Here is a 24,914-nt window from a genome sequence, read left to right on the forward strand (position 1 = left end):
AACAAACGATTTAATAATATAAGAACAAACTTAAAAAAATAAAAATCTAATAAAAATGTTTCAGCTTATGTTCTTAAATTTTTGAAATTGATTTGTAACCATTCATGTTATTCCTAGTAACAATATTATTATGAAATCTAAATCTGTTCTTCAGTAAAATTCATCTGTATTTATTTTTAAAATTAAAAAAATAAATAGTTTTCGGCTAGAACCATGTATGCATTCTAAATTCAAAACATTATCTTTGAATTTTCTATTTTCCTCTCAAGAAGAAATAATTTAATTAGTCCTACTAAATTTAGTTTTCATAATAAATAAGCGTCTTTTTAAATTAAAAAAGAACTAATCAATTTTTGAAGCAATGCTGAAAGTATCAGTGTAGCGTAAAACAATGGCGATGTAATAGGATTATCAAAGTGCTTGGCGATGTCTAGAAACATTTCGGAATATCTATTTCTAGATGGTTCGCTTTTGTATTATGACATAAAAGAAATTGCAGAGACTCGCTACCGAATGTATTTCGTAGTGGAAGTGAAAGTGGTTTAAGTCAGCAGTTTTATTTTTATCATTACCAAAAAATACCAAAGCATTCCTATTTTGTTTATTCTTTTCTGGAAATCGTCAGGAAAAAAATATTTTGGAAATGGAAAATATTCTAGGAATATATTCCTTTTCTAAACAAAATATTTTTATTTTTAGGACTACTACTTTCACTTTATAACAGTTTTTTACTGATAACTTACAATTATTATTATTAACAATAATAATTGTAGTAATAGTAGAATTTCATTTCATATTTTTATCACTGCCAAAGCTTCGCTATTTCGTTTATTTGTTTCTGAAATTCATTAAGGAAAACGTTCTATAGCTGTTTTCTAGAGAAAATATTTTTATTTTTAAGACTACTAAATCCATTTTATAAATTTTTTTATACAATTTATACAGCTACTAATACAACTATTACTAATTATAATAAAAGTAGTATCAGTAGACAGTCGCTATTTCGTTTATTAGGCTCTGAAGATTTCATTAGAGGAAAAAAATTAGCAGGAAAGGAAAATATTCCAGAGTTTTTTTCTAGAGTAACTATTTTTTTATTTTTAGGACTACTAATGTCAGTATATTACTATGCTTTTGGACAATTTATTACTACTATTATAACTATTACTACTATAATAAACGTAGTACTAATGGAATTTCATTTCATATCATTACCAACAAGTACCAAAGCTTCCCTAATTAATTTATTCTGCTCTGGAAATAAACAGAAAAAAGAGTATTTTGTGAGGAAAGCATTTTGGATTTCTTTTCTATAGTAAGCATTTATTTTTATTTTTAGAAATTCTTCTTTAATTTCATAACAGCGTATGTTTGGATAATTTATGTATTATATCTATTACTAACAATGATAATTTTATTTCATACTTTTGTCATTATTTATAAATACCGAAACTTTGCTATTTTGTCTTTCTGCTGTGAAATACATCAGAAAAAAATGGTTTGGAAAAGAAAACATTCTAAAAAAAGTATTCTTTAAGGACTACTACTTTAATTTATAACGATTATGTTCTTTTAATAATTTATGCAACTAATAGTATACTGTAATTAATGACAAAAATATTAACTATAATAAATAGCTATTCTCAATGTTTTATTGTTGAAAATTGAAATATGACATAATTTTTTTTTGTGAAACTCTGACTCAGTCTTATATTTTTTAAGTATTTTTTTACAACAGTATTGTTTTACAATGGATTCTGTTGGTTTGTTTCTGATTCCTTTTTTTTTAATTTTTGCTACAATATTTCTTTAACCTATATAAATCAGAACTAAGACGAAATGACAAAAACAATGAAAGTAATCTCATTTTCACTCTAAATCATTTTAATAGTTTTAATTCATGCAATTATTATTATGACTACTATTAGTAACAGTAATTGTAATAGTAAATAGTTATACTCAATATTTTATAATGAAATTGAAATGCTGTCAAAATCTTTCTTTTTATATATATACTTTTAACTAATGACCCTTATATTTGAGAAGTATTTTTTTACAATAGCCTAATGTTTTAAAATAGCTTCAGTTGGTATTTAATTCTGAGATATTTTTATTTCTGATACATTTCAATGAACTGACAGAGATCAGAACTGCATCTAAGTGACAAAAATCGGAGGTAATAAATTTTCCTAATTAACGAAAAACTTAGTAGCTACTGTCTACAAATCACGAGATAAACACTCAGTTAGGTTGAAAGATTTGCTCATTTCACAAAGCATTAGGGGTTGTGAGCATTAGCTAAAGCAAACCGCTTTGGCGAAACTATCTTCTAGTTCAACACGACAGCCAAACTAAAACACTGAATTCACCTAGAGATAAATAGATTTGTCAGTTACGATCGTAACCGGTCCCAACAAGTCTACGGTAAGGGGTTCGTATCGTCATTGCGATACAGTATTATTTCAGCATATTCATTTATTATTTTTATTAAATTTACATATTATACTATTATTTATTTTTTTAGAAATAAACTTTCCTTATATAAAAATATGGAAAATATTTTGAATCACATACATCAATCCTTATTGTCTAGTTAACTAAGAAATATGTGACCCGTCATCATTGATCAAAAGTAAAGTTCTACCAGTAAAGTTCTATTATTAAATATAATATACTATTTCAGAAAAGATACAGCATGAAAGAATTATAAATAAATAAACAGTTTTTGAAATAAAATTAAATATACAGCGTTTGCATTTGGAATGAATATGGGCATAAACTAGAAATTTATTTATTTTCAAATTTAGGAAATTAATGGCAATTTTTTAATGATCACTATATTTCTTTATCACAATATTTTTTACTTAATATTACTAATTGATTTAATTTGTTACTGTGTAGTGTCTCTAAAAATTTTTACAGTGTAGGTTTTCGGCTTAAGTACAAATGGTTTTAACTAATAGCGTGTTATAGAATAAGGAAATCCACTTTATATATTGTATGTTTCTTTGTATATATAGAATGTTTCTAATATATATTGTATGATTCTTTGCTTTAAATATCCCATTTGATACACTACTTCCTGCATAAATATTGGTTTAAAAACTTCAACCTTATAGTATCTTCGTAATTTCATATATAACAAGCTGAATACCATTTCTTCAAACTGTGTGAATAAAAAAAATCAATAAATCATCAATACTGAACAACACTAAGATATGATGCACAAAACTGAAACGCATAGATCGACAAAATTAACAAAGCTAAAAAATTTCCATTTTTTATTTATTATTATTTGTTGCTCCTTAAAAAATCACGTTTTTTTTGTAACTCATCCCATCAAAATAGAGATTAACTGTACTCATCGTTACTTGGCATGGTGCTATTGCATGTAGCTAACCCATGACAGTCGAAATTTACTACTATCTAGTAATTTTCTCCGGTACAACCCTTTCGAGGGACCTAAGGACACTTATTTCCTTAGTACCGGTATTAAAACTGAGCAGTATTGTTGCAAATTTAATAATTTCTACGTATATGAATTTAATACTCTATACCTATTTTAGTATATTTGGTACTTATCACATAACCCTTCAACATATGAGTTCTTTGCGAAATACATTTATAAGTGATAGCAAACTCAGGAAAAAACTTAATGGAATTCTTATAAGACCATGATAAGGACTTTTGAGCATGTCCATTTCTCTATCTAGCCTTTAATATGATATTTGAATTATTTATAAGCAAGTAATAGTGGAAAAAGTTCCTTTAATTCTAATTCCTTAAAATATTAATACATTATCTACTCTATTTAATACACTGGATAAAACATTTTCTGCCACTAAGAAAAATCCGTTGTAGAATTTTTTATTGAAATGGCACTAATTACCATAATACCAGTAATAGGTATTACCAAAATTAATTGGCATCTGCGTCAATATTGGCATAGGGATTTTCTACGTTTCTCCTAAACGTATAAGTACCTTTTCTCCATTAATTTTGTGTTTTAGCAGATGAATTATTTTTTTAATTTTAATTAAAACATCTTACCAACATTAAGCAAGCATCATTGGCTTCAATATTATTATGGAGATTTTTTATGTTTCTCCTAAGGAATTTGTACCACTTGACCATTTTGCTTCTTAGTGTATAACGTGTTTCCTTCATTTTAATTACTGTTGATTTTAAATTATTTCCATTTGTAGAAGCACGTTTTTAAACAATAACTATAAACATAATGAGCATGTGGTTACAGATAACTTTCGAAATACTAACTTGGTGGAGTAGTACGTGCATGCTACCACGTTAACGTTGTGGATTGAATTTTTCTGATACAGCGAATAAAAAATAATTAAATACTTACGTACGTTGCAATAAATTCTTATTTGATAAAATCATTGTATCTATCAAATATCATTGAATCATCTATTATTCAATCATCTATCAAATATCATTGAAGTTATATTTAAAATATTTAAAAACATATATAATCGCTTAAGGCATAGTTAAAAACAATAGTATACGCTTAACTAATGCCAGCAATGGCTAACGCTCATCCCACTATGAGGTTCGTCGTAGAATATTCTTGTAACGACAATGACAGTCCTCATGTCAATGCGATAAATTTCATCGCTACGGTTTAGGAGTCCATAAAAGGACACGCACGCTAACATTCCTTTTTTTATTTATAAATATAAATAACATTTATAAACATAAAAAAATAAACCCATTGTTTTCAGATTTCATATTTTACTGTAATACAAAGTAAATAAATTTCTGAGGAAAACTGCTGTATATTTACGTTTTAATTGAGTGAATAACTTTTAATGATGGATTCCATTTAATTTCAAAGACAAAACAGAAAGCAATGGCGTAATTTTAGATTAAAATATATATTCTTAAAACAAATATTATTAAATTTTGGTTAGTACGAATTACTTGCTTGTTCAAATCAAATAATTTAGATTTTTTAACATTAAAAAAAGCTACTTTTTTAAAAAAAAAACGGACGCTAATCACTAATGAGTAGAGAATAAACTTTATTCCTTCACATAAGCATCCACGGATATATGTAAAGATATGCAAGTCAATACCTCTAATTCGCAATCTGAATTTTAAAGTGGCAAAATCAAGACAAAATATTACTTAAAAAAAAACTTTGCTTTAATTTTCTGGCTAATGTAAAATCTTTTAAGAACTTTATAAAATCAAAGCTCGCTTCTATTTCTTTGACTTCCTCGCTACCATTGCATGCATATGAAAACACGCATTCATATTCCAGAATACGCTGCACATTGCGCATGCAAATGTCCAATGCGCCTAATTGTAAATCCATTTATAATTTTCCCTCATTTCTTTGATTCCTCCAAGCTCTTTCTGGAAAATGTGCATAATAATCTTAGCGATGGGTGTCCCTTTGGGAAAACGAAAAGAGCATAATTTTTGTGAGGATGCTTTCATTGTAATGAGATTCCAGCTAGATACCGGGTACAGACTTTGCAGAATAGCCATCATTAGCAAGACGCCGACCAACTTGGCGGTGAAATAAAGTTGCATGCGAGGAGAAAACAGATGGGGTGTTCTTGTTACAGGGTACCAAACATCTCTTATGATGAAATCCGGTGAATAAGGTATTTGTTCCACGAAAGGAAAACATGAATTTGTAAAGAGATCTTAGAAGGTAATGTATGCAAGTAAAGGAATTTGAAACTACTTTCATTGAAATTTCATTGATTGTTGTGTCTCACTTACATAATTAAAACAGCAGTGTCTCTTGATTTGGGAAGGTATATATGTATTTGAAAGATTATGGTTTTGCATTTCAAATGAACCTGATGCTGCTTATTTGTGTATGAATATTTTAATGTACTGGGAGTTATTAGTATGATAAATTTGGTTGCTGGCTTATTTCCAAAAGAATTTTTGTCCCTTGCATGTTGGTTTTAGAGTCGAGGAAATTATTCTTTATATTGATAGTTATTATTATCTATATATATATATTTCTCTGATGGGGCATCATAGTCCATTCAGAATAAGAAGTTTTGCTATAAGAAAATTTTCAAGATTTAATTGCCATTTTTAATCTAAAAATGAAAGAAATAGTGAGCAAGAAGCTTGCATTAGTAGTGTTTTTTTGTGATCTTTTATCAAGGCAAACAAAATGCCACAATTTATGAGTCTTAAACTAAAGGCAAAGTTAAAAGATTGAATCAGATCAGATCAATGAATCCGATTAGTTCTTATGAGCCAAGATAATGATTTGTAGAAATAACTTTATGAATATTGAAAAAAATAATAGAGCGCAAACATTTTTTACTAGCACATAACTGTGGCTTTGCTTCATATTGACTTTTTGCGCAAAAGAATGTTGTATGACAACAGTCTTAAAACAGCAGTCTTAATCCTTTCGATCCCATACCTGAACTCCACATCCCAAACTTTTGATCCTACTGAAAACTCTACTGGGACATATGTGCCCCGTCTAAAAAACTCGGTGTGTCACATATAGATAGCTTCCTCTCCCAATGGCCTAAATAGTTATCTTGTTATTTTGTCGGAATATTGTTATTTTTACCTTAGTTGATCTATTAAAGTCCTAGTTTGTCGTTTTATTGGAAAGGAAAAAACTGCTCCTGATAGGGTTATGGTTCTAAATAAAGCTGCTACTAAACCTTATTAGGCACGGGGTAATTTTAACCAATGATGTGATCTGACTTGGACAAATGTTTCATATAATTTCAACTGAATTTGTTTAATTTTTCAAAGTATTCATTAAAAAAAATGCGGGTAGCTTACACAATATATTTTATCTCCAGCTTCGAACATCCTATATTTTACATATTTACTGTATCAATTGTATTACTCTTTGTAGTGTTAAAATTTCGAACTCAATGAGAATACAAATGACATTTTGGATAAAAAATTGCGACAAACTTACTTTTGTGGACAATACTCTGAAAGAAATCAGCCAGAATTTGCATTGCATGGAATGTAATTAAAAAACCTTTATTAAAAAAAATTTCGAAATTATTCCAAAACGAAATTGTTATTACTCAGTTCCTGGTAATTTTTTTAAAACTTTTTTTTCTGTTTATTTAAACGAAATAAAAGCATTATTTTTAAGGCCTGAAATCGTTAAGATATCCTTACTCAAAACAATGATCATATAATTTTACTATTTTTTTAAAAACAAATTGTGAAGAAGGCTAAATATACGTATATAATTCCATATGATGGACAAATTTGGTACATTTTTATGGATATTTTGCTTTTTTATATAAATTTAAAAATAGATTAAAATTACTTAAAGGTTGAAATTTACGAGAAAAAATAAAAACTGAAAAAATAAAAACTCGATTCCAAGTTGTTAAATCAGATTCTATACTATTACAAAAATAAGTATATTGCATTTAATAATTACCTAGCAGGCCTTAAACTATTTAAAACCTGACAGATTACATAACAGTATTTCTAAATCCAGATTTATAGGTCGGAATAAGTGATTAAATTATATCCTAAAATATTCCAATCATTGCTTTAATCGGGAGATGCGTGCATTTCATTAAGAAAAATCTTATGTATCAACGACAGTAAGTTAACGAATATGCTATTTTTCTTTTGTATTCAAATATTCAGAAAGCGAATAAATCTGTGATTGTTCATTTATTTTTAATTACATGAATAAATTTTAGACCATAGTATTCCCATTAACGTGATCAGGAGAAAGAGCTCGTCCATTAAACACTCATTACATTAAGAAAAATCCAGAGTACTTCACATAGAAATTTAACAAGTTTGTGATAGTTCAGCGGTATTAAAATATTCCGAAAATAAACGAGTTTGTTGTTTATATGTATATAAATTTTATCCTTTATACCTATCCTGTCGACCTTGCAACTATATTCCCATTTTAAATTAAATCCTATCCTGTAGCTACAGCCACTAGAAATATTCCAACTGAAATGCGTTGCATGTTCTAAATACAGAAAATTAAGAAATCTATGAATGTTTATTTATATTTAAAATACAGAAAATTAACTGTTTTGTGATTGTTCATTTATTTTCAAATAAACGGAAAATTAACTAATTTGCGATTGTTCATTTATTTAAAAATAAACAGAAAATTAAAAGACCCATGACTGTTCATTCGTTAATATTTGTATTCGTAATTCAAAATACAAAAAATGAACTATTTTGTGATCACTCATTTAGATTCAAGTATGAAGAAAATTAACTAATCTGCGATTGTCCATTTATATTCAAATGTACAGAAAATCAACTAATGTGAGATTGTTCACTTATATTCAAATATTTCGAAATCTAACTAATCCTGAATTCTCCATTTACATTTAAATATACAAAAAAATTAAGTAATCTTCTTTTATGCATTTACATTTAAGTATACCGAAAATTAACTAATCTATGATTGTTCATTTATATTCAACTCTATGATTAAATTCTGTCTCGCTGTATTCCCATCGACTCTATAACCAGGAGAAATATCCCAACTGACATGCTTTGAATTAAGGAAAACACTACGTTCCATAGACAGAAAACGAACAAATCTGTGATTGTCTCTATAAATTCATTGTAGGCAATACGAATCATGAAATCTTGATGCTTCCATTATTTTGTCTGCCAAAACAAAGTCACTCACACAATCTTTGACTTGAACCATTTTACTTCTGCACTTGCCTTTTGTTCCAAGTGAAGCTCTTTTCTAGGTAGAAACTCCTTCGTTTCTTCCCCTCCCCTTTCAATCCCTCACCCCTTTCTGAAATCGACAGCTGCGAAGGTTTGTACAGTATAGTCACGTGGGGACGTCATACCTGTTGCGGCGTTGCCAAGGCAACGGTTCAACATCATCTCGCGGGTCCTTTTCCAAAGAATGAAACAAGGAAAATGCGTTTTAAACAGCACTGTCTTCTCCAATTCCCCGATGCGCAGCCGAACATTTTTATTGGAGCTAAATTATCTTTAGAAAGGATTTGGAAAACTTCGCTTTTTATTTTATTTATTTAAGAATTTATTATTTTTATCATTTTTTCTCTTTGAGTCGAAATATTTCGACTAGAATTCAAAGTGAATTGCAATTACCCCATTGGTATTCACGCCTCTTATTATTTACCCCCTACCCCCTTTTTCTCTTTTGATTTTCGATTTTTTGAAAAATCACCTCATGTGTAATAATTTAGCGTTAAAGTTGCTGCAGTTTGGAAGACTTACATAAATTTTATTACTTTATGTAAGAATATATTACATGTCCCTGGTATTGTTAAGTCTTTTGCAATTTATCTTAGCAACAAAACTTATTGATTTTATGCGACTTATTTAAACAATTACACGGTTTTAAGGTGTTAAATATTTTTTAGTCTCTTTTGTATAAATATTGTTTAACAAAAACATTACAATTACATTAAATCTTCCAATTTTTATGAAAAGTTTTGGCAAGACATTATATAAATGATGAAATATAATTTTATCAGTTAATTGTCAATATTTAAGTTAGTTCAGGAATTTGTTTATAAATTACAAGCTAGTAATTGTGTTCAAGCATAATTGCGTCTGATTGAAACTCGTATTCTTTTGAATCAAATAATTATTAGAAAGGATTAAACTTTTTTATTTAAGTATTTATTACTCTTTTATTTCAAGAAGAATTTAAAGAGAATTGAATTCTCCCTAGTTGTGTTTACACGTCTTATTGTTTAATCTCTTATTTTTTCTTCCCTTCTTACTTTTCGTCATTCTTTTCCAATTTTTTTTATTCATTTTCTAATTATTTTTCTTTTTAGGAAATCATCTCGCGTGTAATGACTCAGCTTTAAAGTGACTTCAGTTTAAAAAAAATAACACTTACATTTTACTTAACAGTTTTTTGGAATAAAAGAGATATTTCGCGAATTCACGTTACATTCAGTACACTACCGTACATAAGATTTTATTTTATTTTACAGCCGTCGTTGAAAAGTCGTCACAATTTTGAGTTTAAAACTACCAATGTTCGACTCTGTAGCCTTGAAATTTTGAACACAATATAGAAGACAAAAGTTCAGAGCAAAGAATTCTTGGATCAAGCTTTGGGTGATTGTCTTCGGGGAGGACTTTTTGATTTAACTAATCCGCATTTGCGTTACATAGTGAAAATAACCACGTAAAATTTCCACGTTTAGCATGACGGCAAGGGGAATCCAACCCTTGAACACTTTGGTCGGTGCAAGAAGGGTGCGGAATTCATATCAACCAGGCATCGCTGGGATTCGAACCCGGTTCACCTCATTGGTAGGCGAACACTCTATCTCCCCTGAGCCATCGCGGCTCGTTCATAAGATTTTATAACTGTCGTTGAACAGCCAACCCAAGTTTTGAATTTACGACTACTAATATTCAACTCAGTAGCCTTGTAATTTTGAACCCAATCCAGAAGTCAAGGAAACTCCTGCATCAAGCATGCCGAGAAATTTGCCTTATGCAATTGCGAATGCTGGTGTTTTTATTAGATACAAACGTATCTTTACGTTTTCTTCGCGGCGTGCGCATGCATAATTACATCAAATTTTACATACGGGGGCGTACGGAATGTAACATAAAAGTGTGAATCCCTCTAAATTTACCCAATCATTTTACGGCATTCGCATTTTTTCATTGCCGCAAAATGTATTGATTTTATGCAACATATTTTAATATTAACATGGCTATGAAGTGCTATTTTTTTTTGTTTTGTAGAAAAAAACATAATTTTATAAAAATAGATTTTTAGATATTAAATTTGAGAAAATCATTTTATTAGTTATAGGCAACATGTTCAGAACTTTCATTATATAAATACTTAACGTATGAGTAGGGGAGAGTGGGGTCAATTGTAACATTTTTTACTTAACTATTTTTAACAAACAAAAAATCCAATATATTATTAGTATTAATTGGCAGACGAGTAAAGTAGACTATCCTCTAACAGAAAAAATAAATAAATACCTGATTTTAAATGTTATTATATTAGTTATTAACAATTTTTGACAGTCGTGCACTTGTTACAATTGTCCCCACTTACGGGGTCAATTGTAACAGTTCATAAATTCAACTAAAACATAGTTAATTATACATATTATCATAGTTGCGATATATATTTTTTATTGATCAAAATAGTAGTGATATTTTAGGAGTAAAAATAATGAGCAGAGACCTAAAGGGTTAAACTTTTAACTTTAAGGGGTTAAAAATTTAATTTATGCTGTGAAAGGTGACAAATAAAATAATGCACATGCAACATAATATAAATGATATAGGAAACTATTGGTGGTTCTTAAAGAGTTAAGTAATGGTTTGTAAATATAAGATTATTTATTTTCAGCTGTTACAATAGTCCCTTTACTTATTGTTACAATCGTCCCCAAGACGCCATTTCAGCTTCATTTGTTAAAAACAATGCTAGTTAATTAGCAAAACTAATCTTTTTTTTATTGAAATGTTAATTAAGGTGTCCACTTACATATTCGGTTACTAATTTTTACTTGTCTAAACAAAATTACTTTGTTACAATATAATATTCATATACCTAAAAAAGTACTTAAGTAGCGCGAAAACATCTTTTGTGATGTAACTCTTTCAAAAGTACATAGAAATGGTTGCCAGCAGAGGTGTACATGTAGATTTATTAAATACACCTTGTGCGCCACCTAGGAACCAAATCTAAAACCCGACACTCGAAATTTTTGCTCTGTTACAATCGTACCCTGTTACAATTGACCCCACTCTCCCCTACTATTCAACATTAAAAACAATCTAATGAAAAATAACTATAGTGTTGCCAATGGATATAGAAATATCTGAGTTTATGGTGACACATAAGAGAAATATGTAGAAAAATTGTCAAAAATATTTGAAATCAGAAAGAAATTTCGTCGAAAAAATAAAGTTACTACAAATACACTGCTTTGTGAAACTGAAAATTGAGATTTAAAAAGTAATAGAGAATTTAAAAACAACATAAAATCAGATTTCTGATGTTTTTTAACATAGCATGAGAAGATATAAACTATTATAAAATGCTTCTTAATATTAAAACAGTGTTATTGCTTGATAAAATATTTAAACCTAAAGTTGAATTGTTTAATCTCAGTTATACACCAATAAGTTTACAATTAATCTATAATTTTCCACCAATTATTTATGCTTAACTAAGACACATGGATGTTATTTCCATAAATTTAGCCGATAATTATATATTAACTTAAATATATTTTTTAACGGCAGTACTGATACCGGAAGTGTTGATCATTTAACGATACCACACCCAGTGGTCACCTGTGAACTTAAGTCATGGACATTACCCACGCCACACTGCAACAGATACCCTTTCATAGGGTGGGCCACATTCACACATAACAGAGGACAACACACAGAGAGAAACATCCATTCCCTGAGCGGGATTTAAACCTGCAACCATTGCCACCACAGTCAAGCAAGCTAGCCATACGGCCAACTGGCCGGCTAGCCTGAAATATAGAAAAAATTATTTTTCTATACGGAAAAGATATTGCATGTGCTCCATTATCAAAATAAAACACTAAAGTTAAATTATTTGGTGTCTAATTAATTTTCAATATTCTACTAAACCTCATACACATATATAATGTTCTCAACTGTAGGCAAAAGCAGCTTCGATTTTCCTAGCAACAAAAATTAACACACGCTCTCCATTATCGAATAAAAAAAGGAACAAAAGAAAAATAAACACTGGCAAGACTTTGATGTGTTCATTTCCGTCTCTCTTGTTTTAACGCCAGCGCTTTAAAATACTAATAGAAAACTTCCATTCATTTAAGAAACAAAAAGAACGACAATAATGAAATAAAAAATAGAGGAACAACTAAACTCCTAAACAGCGCTATCATCTGCCGTCACTCTTTTATATCTTCTTCAGAATCTCAAAGTCTCTGTGTCCCTCAAGTGCTTCCTTATCACAACGATTCACTGCTCCCAGCCGCGTTTAAAATTCAATTACGGCAGGAAACTTTCGAACACCTAGGGCATAAGTTTTAATTACGATCTTAATTAGTGACCGACGACACTGATATGTCAGCGGGCATTTTTGCCCTGGGAATTATTCACCATTTTACGCTTTGCGGAGTCGCGAGACTTGACCGAAATCGTTCCAGCCCACGTGATGGCATTGCTGCGTGACATATCCAGCTTCGAGACACTGAGTTGTGCAAATGATATGCAAAACTAGCGAGTGCAAACGACTGTGGATTCTCGTCCACTCGTCTGCTTTGCCTCTATTGTTCCATGCGATGCAAATGAGGTTTGGAATATTCATGTTTGGTGCCTGACGCACAAAATGAAAGACAGGGTTTGGAAGGGGGCGTAGTTCTAGCGTTATGAAACTATTTTTTTTCCTATTAATATTCAAAAATGTGAGTGAATAAGTTCGCTTTTTCTTTTTGCTTGTGTAGTTTGATGTTGATGCCGAAATGCTTCCACATTTGAATAGATTAAACCATTGGAGGGAAGTATATTTGTTGGTAGAATTGGAAATGGAGGAATAATTTTTTCGATGAAAACTGAGCGTTGGCGGAAAGAGACACTATTTAAAAAGAGGGAACATACATCACTTATAATTAATATTTTCTGATATTAATTATTGATAATAAGATTTGACACAATAATGAAAACTGTTCTTTATATAGTTAGTAGAAATTAATAAAAAGACGTTCTTATTCTATCATAGTCATTTATTTTTGTATTCTTCACTATTTCTCGAATGTGTATTATAGTTTGTGATTTTAATTCATCATTACTTGGAATTTACTAATTGATTTAAAGCGGGATTGTAAGATCGAATAGCTATGAATGATGGGTTTAAAGGATGCAAAATAAGCCTAAAGTTTACGTTATAATTTGCAAATTTATAGTTTTCTGCACATTCCAGAAATATATAGATATATATATTATTATTATCATTATTATACATATATATTTTCTTTTACATAAATCAGTATCTTTGGTGCGTTTTCAGTGAAAAAGTAAAAGGTGGCTTAAACTAAATAAATTCGAGATAAAACCTTTGTTTGACTAAACAATAGTTCATTCAATACTTTTCAGTGGTTTTGTCTAATGCCATAAGTGACTAGTTTTGAAAAATGCAAAAAAGGTCTAAAATCTACAGCGTAATTAGCTTGCATTGATGCTATAACGACCAAATATCTGCTATACTGTAAAAAATTCCGGATCGAATTACGATTAAAAACACTGGCACCCTCAGTGCAGCATCCGTTAAATCAAATTTTGCCGCAAGATTTTATACAGTAATTTTTGCAATAATACGTAGCTAATTTACGTAATTTTTACAGTAAATATTGCTATGAAAATTTCGGTAAATCAGATTTTTACAACGTAGAATTTTACCGTAATTTGATTAGGAATTTTTTTACAGAATAATTGTGTGACGCTTTGACTATAGGTGCGTGTGCTGATGGGTGACAGAGCCTCCTTCCCTGAGGTTATTGTGACGATGGAACAAATCTCTTTGTATACCCTCCAGGGTTGGGACGGGGTTTCGCCAAACTTACATTATAGTTGTGAGGGTCATATGTATATATATACCCATAAGCAGAATATTTTCGAATGTTCTGCAACAGGACTTATTAATTTATAAAGATGTTCTGCAAGCATTGGATTGGGATTGTTCTGCAAGACTACTGGAGGCAAGTGGGCGGAGAAGGGGGATTCGCAGCAAAACGCTGTCACTTATTCAAGATACAAATTGTTCTGCAGGACTACGTTTGTTCTGAGACGTACGTCACCGTTTTAGGCACTTTCTGCTTCTGGGTGTATATATATATATATATATATATATATATATATATATATATATATATATATATATATATATACATATAAAGTAATTCCATATACTGTGGTATTAATTCGCATTTGTACCTCAATATTCGTAATTCTGATTTAAATGATAAAATAAATTGAAATTTTTAAGATTAATAACTTTGTCGATCTAGATGCTAAATCAATTTTTACTCAGACACTTTTTTTTAAAGAAAGTGATGTCGAAAAAAAAATTTAAACTGAAATTTTGATTAAAAACCTAAGAAACAAAAAGATATAAAATATCTGAAATTTTTCAATTAACCACAATTATCGGATACTTCATAAGATGCTTAAATATAACTTAAACATTTTGAATTTTAATACTAACAATTTTCATTGCAGCTCTGAATAAACAATAAAAACTTCTCATTATTTATTTTTGTCAGTTTTCAGCAATTAAAAGTTTTAATAACATTGATAATTATTAAAAATTAAATTAACTAATAATAGTATAGTATTTCTACAATGTATAAAAAATTATAATAAGTAATTAACTTTAGCACTCCATTTGAAATTCAAAAACTAGCAAAATACCTGCAGATCTTGTTTCGCTGCTTCAGCTCCAGCTCTTGTAGTGAAGGTTACAAAACCAACAGGCTAGGAAAAAAAATAAAACAACTAATCATACATTTTTATTTATTTTTCTATATGGAAAAAAAACACACAAAGAAATGATTATTTTTTTTATTTCTTAAGAGGATAATATTCTTATAAAAATTTCAGTGATTTTTAATTAAAAATGAAATGATTAGAGCATTAAGACCTTAGAACGGCAACACTTTATTGGCTCAGATATCCAAATACCAGTTTTCACTTTTCTAATTAATTTAGCATATCATCTCATACTGGGTAATATAAAAAGAACGAAACGTAAAAGTAATTGAAAATGAATCTGGCAGGATATCAAGTAATTAATTAGCTCTCAGATATGGCTTTTGCTATAATGTGGATGAAACAGGATAATTACCCCGATGATAACAAAGAACATAACTAATTAAAGTTCTTAGGATTTCAAGATTTCCTTTATTTCACATTCCTTAAAATACTCACCGAAGATGTTTTTCCATTTTTACTCGTGACTTTTAAAAGAGATCCTTCATAGCCCTAAAAAAGAGAAACACTAATTAATTATACATAAAATTACCATTTTAAATTTAAAATAATATTTGCAAATAATAAATAGCATCGTATTATTAACTTAATTACGATATTCATTAAAATTAACGTATTGACGATGAAGACGAACGTAGGAGGATACCTTCTTTAATTAACCGTTAATATTTTTATTGATTTTTAAAGTATCGAATTTTGTTAGTTAAAACGATTAGATCACATTTTCCTTATTTTTTTTAAATGCATTTCTTTTTCTTTTTTGTTTTTTTCTATTGTATCATTACACGAGTATACAAATTTTATTCACAAATCTTTTTCCACCATAAACAGCTGTGTCATCAAACATGTTTAAGGCAAATTTCATGAAAATTCAACATGAAAACTGCATGAGAACATCAATGTGTAATAGAGAACATCAATGTGTAGTATAGTGTTCCACGAAAAGTCAGTGTGACAGTTCCATAAGTGAGTAAAAACTCATGATGATGTTCTTAAAAAGATCAAGAATATTGTTAAGAGTAAATTAACTTAGAAGAATGTCGTTAGTCAAGTTTCAGATTTATTTTGATTTGAAAATTTATTTTGTCTTTGCAAACAAAATTTTAATGTTGTTTTCCAATTCTATCGTGTTCAATTTTCTAAGTTCTAAATTTTAAGTAAAAATTTTTTTGAAATATTATTTTTAAAGTTGATTTATTTTAATAAGCTGAAAATAATTAAAATTAAGAATATTTTTTATTTCCTGTTACAGCATTTTTCCTTTAAGAATTAATAGATTTCAAACCTTATTTATTTTGTTAATTTTAAATGTATTTTCGTTTGCTAATTTTAAGTACAGCTCGTTTTGGTTCCCCGACCACTTCATGAGATAAACGTTTTTTAAGGCCCCCTTAAAAACTTTTTTTGAACAAACGTTTAGTAAACAAAAAAAAACTTCTCTCAATCATTATTTTCGATATAATATACTTTTAATTACATTTAATTGTTAATTTATTGAAAACTTCTACTGACCAACGATTTTATATTTGAACTTTCTTATGCTCCTTTTTCTTGAAAGCAACCCTCACTTAAATAAGAATTATTCACTGCTAGCATCTGTGTAGAGCGTAAATTAACTTTCCAAAAATTCTTTTAAAGATTCCAAACTATTTTAATATTATGCTCATGATATTTAAAAAAAAAATAATAATTCGTTAAAAATTTAAAAAAAAAAGAATAATTTGACTTCTTCTGAAAGACACTTCAAATTTTTTAGAACTGTAAACATTTTCTTGTTTAGAACTGCAACCACAGTGTCATATTCACTGTAAAATAGTCTAATAATCTTTTTCTCAATAAGTTGATAAATTAATAACTACTTTAAAAGCGAGTAATTTATACAGAGTTGAAAATGTATTGATGTTTCGATACAAAAAGGAAAAAATATTAAGTTAAAAGTATGCTCGTTACTTAAAAAAAAAACCATCCTCCTGAAAGCGAGCTCCTACACATCCTTTAAAAAAAGCCATCACCCCCATAAAAGTTTTCAACACCCACTGGGAGGGGTGGGAGAGAGGTAACTTAGGTTTAGATGTTAGTTGTGTTAGCTAGGTGTACAGTTAATTCTCGATGTTTATAATATTAGGACGTTCTTGCTTTTTAAAACTTGATTATGTTTAACTTTTGAACAGATATCTTATTGAGCGTTCTGCAGATAAGTTTTAGAGCTTTTAGAATTTTTTGCACATAGTGTTCCTACTTGGATCGCTAATATCAAATGCATAATGATAATCTTTATAGATAATAATTAGCTGAAAACCAAAATGGGTTCAAACTTATTTCTACATTGTTATATGATAATATGGTTACATCTAAATGAAAATTATTCTATTTAACACCGTTAACAAATTTTCGGTATAATATGGTGTATTTTGAAGTAAAATACGATGAAAAGTTTTTGTTATCTTTATATGGTGTTAAATTTAAACGTGTTTTATTTTTTCAAGTTGAGCCATAGCATCAGATAATGAATTTCAATATAGGATGGTTTGCACGATAATAAAGTTCAACTTGGAGCTGTAATAAATTTGCTCATATTTGCTTGATATTAATGTTCAATACTTTCCGAAATGGATCAGGTTTTTATTTTCAAGTTGACTCATAGTACCATCTAATCATGATCATGATGAACTGTTTTGCACAATAATTAGATTCAACTTCGCACCGTATTAAATTTGAGGCGAATTTGAATGATATTGAGGTTAAATTCATACTGAAATGGTTCAGGGATATTTTTTGACCCTCCAACTAATCAAGATAGAGGCGAATTGTTTTGCATGATAATTAGGTTTAACTCGGTACCATAATAAATTTACAACAAATATGAATTATATTACGGTTCAATTTTTTCCAAAATGGTTCAGTATTTCCCTTCAAGTTGACCCACCATATAATCAAGTTCGAGATGGATTCTTTTGCTCGATAATCAGGTTGAACTTTGTACCGTAACTGATTTGTAGGAAATTTGAATATTAATGTTTAATGCATTTCAAATTGGTTCAATTTTTTTCTTTCAAGTTGAACTAAAGTGTCATGTAATCAAGTTCAAAATGAATTATTACGCACGATAATTAGGCTCAACTTGTTAATGTAATAAATTTGCTGCAAATTTGAGTGACAGTATGGTTCAATGCTTTCTAAATTTATAATAATACATAATTTAAAAATTGCATAGCTACGAACCCTCAAGTTTTGTGTTTATTTTAAGTTTATATATATTTAAGATTATTTTTATTTATTTTTTGCGAATCTTCTTTTTCAGTTTCCGAACAGAAAAACTAAAAAAAAAAAAAAAAGTTTCTAAGCTTCTAAATCTTATGATAGGCTTGAATAAATTTTTAAATATAATATTTGAAATCGCATTATATAAATAATTTTAAAATAAAAGAAGAAAAAAAGAATAAATCCCATTTTACTTTGAATTTCCCCGTCCTTTATTCCTTTAGGCATAATGATCTTGATAGTTATCTCATTTTGTGATTTATTTTTTCCCTATCTTTTTTTTTCTTTCATTTTTTATTTTGTTTAATCATGTATCCGTCTCTACCAAACCCCTAGAAAATGAGATATTAAAGTATTTTAATTACAAAACCGTCCGGGCCTGATGTTATCAAATTTCTTGTTTCCTCAAGCTTCGTTAAGGTAGAAAAGAACTTCTTCAATCTTACCTCCAGGGATTCACCCCACACCATAACACCCCTTCCATTCTGTGCCACCTCTTGGAAAAAGGGAAAAAAAAAAATCTTTTTATCAGTCTTTAGTCGTATTGGAAAACCGATATAACCTGGGGAATAAAAATGGGGGAAAGGGAAGACGGAAAAAGGGAAGTATATTAAGATCTAAGGAACTTCCGTATGAGGGGATTTTAATTATTTGTTATTTTTTCCCTTCTGAGAGGGAAAAAAAATATTTTGGGGGAAAATCGATTCTTTTTTCTTCTCTTTTTCTCGAACTTTTACAACGAAGCCAAGATCGGACCAATTTAGGGACTAGGTAGAGTTTCAAACTCCGAACTTTTGATTTGTTACTGGTTGATAATGGAGGGATTGCGCAACAATGTCGCAACGTAGGGAATTTCCTGTGATGTAATTTGCATGGATCGAATTTGGAAAGTCCTTTATCGATTTTTCACGATCTCTTTTTGTCCCCAGACAGAAGAAAAATTAATGTTCGATATAACTTAAACAGTAAATGTGTGATAAGAGTGGAGTTAAATTTTTTTCTCTCAGGAATGATTTTTTAATGTGTAAAATGACGCTTTAAATTCCTCTTTTTTATTGGATAAGGGGGAGATATTGGTATTATTAAATATTAAGGTGTTTAACTAGTTTTGGTAAAGTAGTACGCATACCAAAATGTAGATAATTTTCAACATGTCATTTTTACTATTTTATCCAGGGAATAGCATAGATTAATATTTTAGATAAATATGCTTTATTTAAAGAAGCGCAGTTTAATGTTGTAATTAAAATGAATTATTTTTTAGATTTCTAAAATATGGGTTTCCTAGGGCACCGCATAATATTCATAAATTAATTTGCTATTTAGAGTCAAAACTAACATAAATATATATTTTCTAAAAATTAATCACACATTTTTTATTAGAAAGAAAATATTAAAAGCTTTTTATTTAAAATTTAAAAAACGATTTTTTTTTTTACAAAAAAGTTTTAAGATCTACTATTCATAAAAATCATATTATCATATCAAAATGATAATATGATTGATGTAAAAGTCATATTTAAATTTTATTTAGTTGAACTTAAAATAGATGGTTTAATCGAAGTATATATTACAAGATAGATTTGGTGACATTGGCTATGTTTGAAAGTGCGATAAAGTTTACAATCTGTAGTTGTTGATTTTGCGAGATTCGGGGGTTATAGCTTTTTTGCAGTTTAGCGCTTGCAATAGTTTAGCGACAATCGTCAACACGTCATTTCATCATTGACGACATTTTTCTATATCGCGCCTAGCGTATAACCTGTACTAGGCTTTAACCGAATAGATATTTTAATATTAGATAAACTTTGAATTTTTATAATAGATAGGTTTCTATATCATTTAATTAAAGGTTTAACTGTTATAAAGATCTATGCTTGAAGAGATTAACAAATGGTTAATTAGAAATAAAATACTATTACTTTTTTAACTAAAATAATTTTGAGTTTTTTTTAAAATTTTTTAAAAATTTTCTTAATAATCTTTTTTATAAGATCTATCTAAAAAATTTCGTAAGATCAATCCTTAATATTTATTTTATTTATTATTATTCAATTTTGTATTTAATTCCTGGAAAAAACATCATTGAATTTTAATCTTAATCTTAATAATATTAAAATTGAATTTTAATCTTAATATCAATTGTGTTGACGTAATGTTGCGTTTAAGAAATATTTGTTAACCGCTTAAATGCCGAATTAAAAAAGAGTAAACTTAATTTTATAAATTAACTGCTAAAAAAAATTTTAACGTTGTTCCATTTTAGGAACATTGGGGTTTAACTGTACATCGATCGGAACAAAATTATATTTACTTTGAAGTCCTTGAAAATTTAAAATATTTTGGGAAATATATTAATCATTTGGTATTTTTATTAATACATTATTCTTTTTAAAGCGTAAAATGATTAAAGATCAACTTCTATATATTATCATATTATCCAGGAATAGTAAGTTAAGTGGAAAAATACTTTACTTACTTAATAAAAAAAAATCAGTTTTTATGCCAATAATTAAATTGGTCCATTGTTAAACGATGCTGTCATGTAAATTTCTAGCTGTCTTATTTAGATGGTAAATTGAACCAGGTGCTCGCTAAATTTCGAATATTGTATCGCATTATGAATTTAAAAACTATTTAATTTTGCAGGATGATAAGCATGGTCCAATTTTTTGCCTTGAAAGGGTTGTTGAAATTTATACTATAATAATGGTTCAGCTAGACATTTCATAATGGTAGAAGAAATTTGCATGATATGATTCAACCTATATCCCTTACTTCGGGAAAGTAAATTAACATGGCAATACAACTTAACTGCACCTCTTGGAAAATTTGCATTGTAATATGATTCAAATTGGTAGATACTGAAAGTTGAAAAAATTTGCATAATAGAATGGCTGAAAGCACAACAATATTTTTTGAAATTATATAGTTCAACAATGTTTGAAATTAGCAGTGAGTTTTAAAAAGAAAAAAAATATTTATTTTTTTTAAAGGTTTTGTGCCCTTTTATCACATTTGACACAAAAGACGAAATGTTTCAAAAAAAGAAATTCAGTATAATGGAGTTGTTACGTATAAGAAAAAAAATTCTATTTAAAAATTTAGGATTTCTATGTTAGGAATGTTTCGGTTATTTTATTACTAATATTTGGTTAGTTTAATAAAATTAATAAATTTTGAAAAAAAATCATTTAGGTGACATGGAATTCAACTTCTGTTGCTATTTGAAGCAGTTGAATCAAAAACGGCCTAAATAAGCTCACTTAAATATTCTTAATACAACTCAGTTTAAATATTATGTATCCTCTCTCTATTAAAGCAGAAGCGTTAGCTGAAACAATATTATTGATCCTTTTCGAAAATTTTAAATACAAAAATTTTCCTTTCAAATGAAAAAAAAAACACTTACCTTATAAGCCCGAAACAGCAGGTAAAGTTCTCTGGGTTTCGCATCCATAGGCAAGCCACTGACAAATAACGTTCGAACCTGGAAAATAAAGGAATCGATTAGGCAAACATAGTATAAATATATATATATATATATATATATATATATATATATATATATATATATATATATATATATATATATATATATATATATATATATATATATATATATATATATATATATATATATATATATTAAGGTAATAAAAAATGCCCGCAATTTTTCTTTGTGTTGGCAATAAAGAATTGAAATATCGAGCTTGTGAGTTGTCATAAGCATGAAAGTGTAAATGTATATGTTTTCAGATTTCTAAATGAGGTTATTTTCTCATATGAACAACAAAAAGTGGAAGCAAACTGAGCTCTAAGTTGGTAAGAATTTAAAGGTTAAAAGCGAATAGTTCTTATCAACCAGCAAAGTGTTCGACATTATGTTTTAATTGTATGCATTTATGCATGTTCAATAATAATAATTTTGTTCATTTTTCTCATCATTAATTGAAAAATAAGTATTAGTCGGGCGCTTTTGTTTTCTTAAAAACATAATTATTGTGATGCTTTTGCGAGTTTTTCGATTGCATATAATTTATATCACTTTAATGTTTTTTTATTTCAATAACTTTTTATTGACTAAAGATTTTAATTTTTTCAGGAGGAATGAGTTTTAAAGGTTTTAATAAGTGACCTAAATTCGTAAAATATTACGTTAGAACACATTCCAAATGGATGTAATTTAAGACAGTAACTAGCAAAGCAAGCATGGTTTGCTCAGCAAACCATATAAGATATCATAGTAAGATAGCTTCGGAGGTTGTAGAGCGCCTGCGAGCATGGGACGGAAACCACTAGTATAATTTATTCTTAAATTTACCTAACAAAATTTTCAGAATAAAAATTTAATGAAGCATAATTTACAGCATTGAAAATATGCTACATAATTATAGTCCCAAAGAATTTTAAAAACCAAACAAACAATAAAAATTCTTAAGCATCTAATATTACTGAATAACGTTAAGAATAACTTTATAATTGAGTATAGCTTAAAACTGCTTTCTTTTAAAAAAATGCATTAAACTTAAAAGTACTTATCGTGCAATTGCGCGTTTATTTTTAATTAGCATTGATTTAAAAATTCCTTTTTAAATTTAATTTTCTTCTTATCAAAAGGTATTATTTCATTAATCTTGAAAAATTTGTGGAATATCAACTGGATTTGTTTAAGTTAATGTTTAATTACGAAAGGAAAAAAAAAACATTAGGAAAATTTCTTGATAAATCAAAGCGATTTCGAAAGATTCGCCTAAAAAATTAGCACAATTTCAACTTTGGTGTTTAATACACCATGAAGTCCACAAAGTAAATTGAAGAACTATTAGCACAAAAAATAATGAATAAAATAAGAAGTTTTCTCTAATGAAATAAATAGGAAATGCTATTTCGTTAAAGGCGAAATTAGCTCGCGGGAGATTGGAAAAAAATCATAAATTGATAAACGAGTCTTTCTGTTCTGTTAATTCAGCGAAAAGTAAACTTTCATTTTATTAGCAGCGTTTTAAGGAAAAATCTTATGTAATTGCAAAAGGAACCATAAAGCAATTGCGCAATAAAAAAGTATAAAATAAGATTTTCAATTTAAGAATTTTTAAGTTTTTTTTTCTTCCTTTTTCCATCTTCTTCCTTTTAAGTACAAATAACACGAAGTAAAACTCTTGGTTTAAACCAAGTGAAATTTCGATGGAAAGCGTTTTAAAAGCGCTGCGTTAACGCAGTTTTAAATGCATTAAAAAACGCTAGAATAAACAAATGAAGAAAGAAAAAAAAGTCTTGCTGCTTATACTCGAATCTTAAATGAAACGGTTCTTTTTAATTCATTTTCGCGAAGGAGGGTTAAGTAGTGAAAAAAAAAAGAAGTTTATATATAGCTAAAATCACGCAAGGAGAAACGAAAGAATAAAAAAAAATTAAAATTTTTGTGCCCCACGCTCATGTGATGGCTGTTTTCAAAAAATTACCTGGAATAAAATCATTTTTGAAGCTATTACGTGGTTGTCTAGGCAACGCGAACTTCACCGTTGCTATAGTAACGAGTCTATACTTGGGAACTTGCCTGACCGTGGCCATAAAGTGTTTAAAATTTTATATCATGTCTTTGAGGCTTGTAGTTTTCTTTATTTTTTGATAAAAATGTTTGTAACTGAGTAATTTTATTTCCGAGAAAGGAATTTAATACATTCTTTGGATAAAGTATGTGGCTTATGACAATATAAAATATATTCTGATTAATTTCGAAATTCGGAGTTTCATTTCTTATATCGTCTGCTTTTAAAAGTGCACTAGTCTGAATGGAATTTCAAAAATATTTTACATTCTTTAAACTTTAAATTTAACATCGATTTAAAGGAACAAAAGAATTATAATCTATTTAATATTTTTTGGGAAAAATATCAGTATACTAAATGTTTAATAACGTAATAAGGTAAAATACATTGAATAATAACGAGATTAATACACAGAATAATATTGTAGAATAATATAAAATGCATAGATGGTTTTGTTTAAGATGTAATAAATACAATGTTTAAAATGTGATAGCTTTAAGAAGATAGAGGTGGTATTATTTTTTAATGCAATAATTTAAGAAAACTAACACTTTTACGAACGATACCATTCTTTTACCATTGCTAAAAATTGATTTGAAGTTTAAT

General features: G+C 28.4%; 1 protein-coding gene across 4 annotated transcripts in view; it reads right to left on the reverse strand.

Moving 5' to 3' along the window:
• LOC107453124 (protein couch potato) overlaps positions 1-24,914 on the reverse strand; it is a 316,993-nt gene that overhangs the window by 25,888 nt on the left and 266,191 nt on the right. For all 4 annotated transcript variants that reach the window (XM_016069816.4, XM_016069815.4, XM_016069817.4 and 1 more), the window contains exons 2-4: positions 22,169-22,246; positions 15,934-15,987; positions 15,418-15,480 (exon numbers count right to left, since the gene is read on the reverse strand). In XM_016069816.4, the coding sequence (XP_015925302.1) occupies positions 15,418-15,480; positions 15,934-15,987; positions 22,169-22,246 (195 nt within the window). The remainder of the gene's footprint in view (positions 1-15,417; positions 15,481-15,933; positions 15,988-22,168; positions 22,247-24,914) is intronic.

The sequence above is a fragment of the Parasteatoda tepidariorum genome, chromosome 6, assembly GCF_982258835.1.
Source record: "Parasteatoda tepidariorum strain Cologne lab strain chromosome 6, Ptep-v5.0, whole genome shotgun sequence".
Lineage (NCBI taxonomy): Eukaryota > Metazoa > Arthropoda > Arachnida > Araneae > Theridiidae > Parasteatoda > Parasteatoda tepidariorum.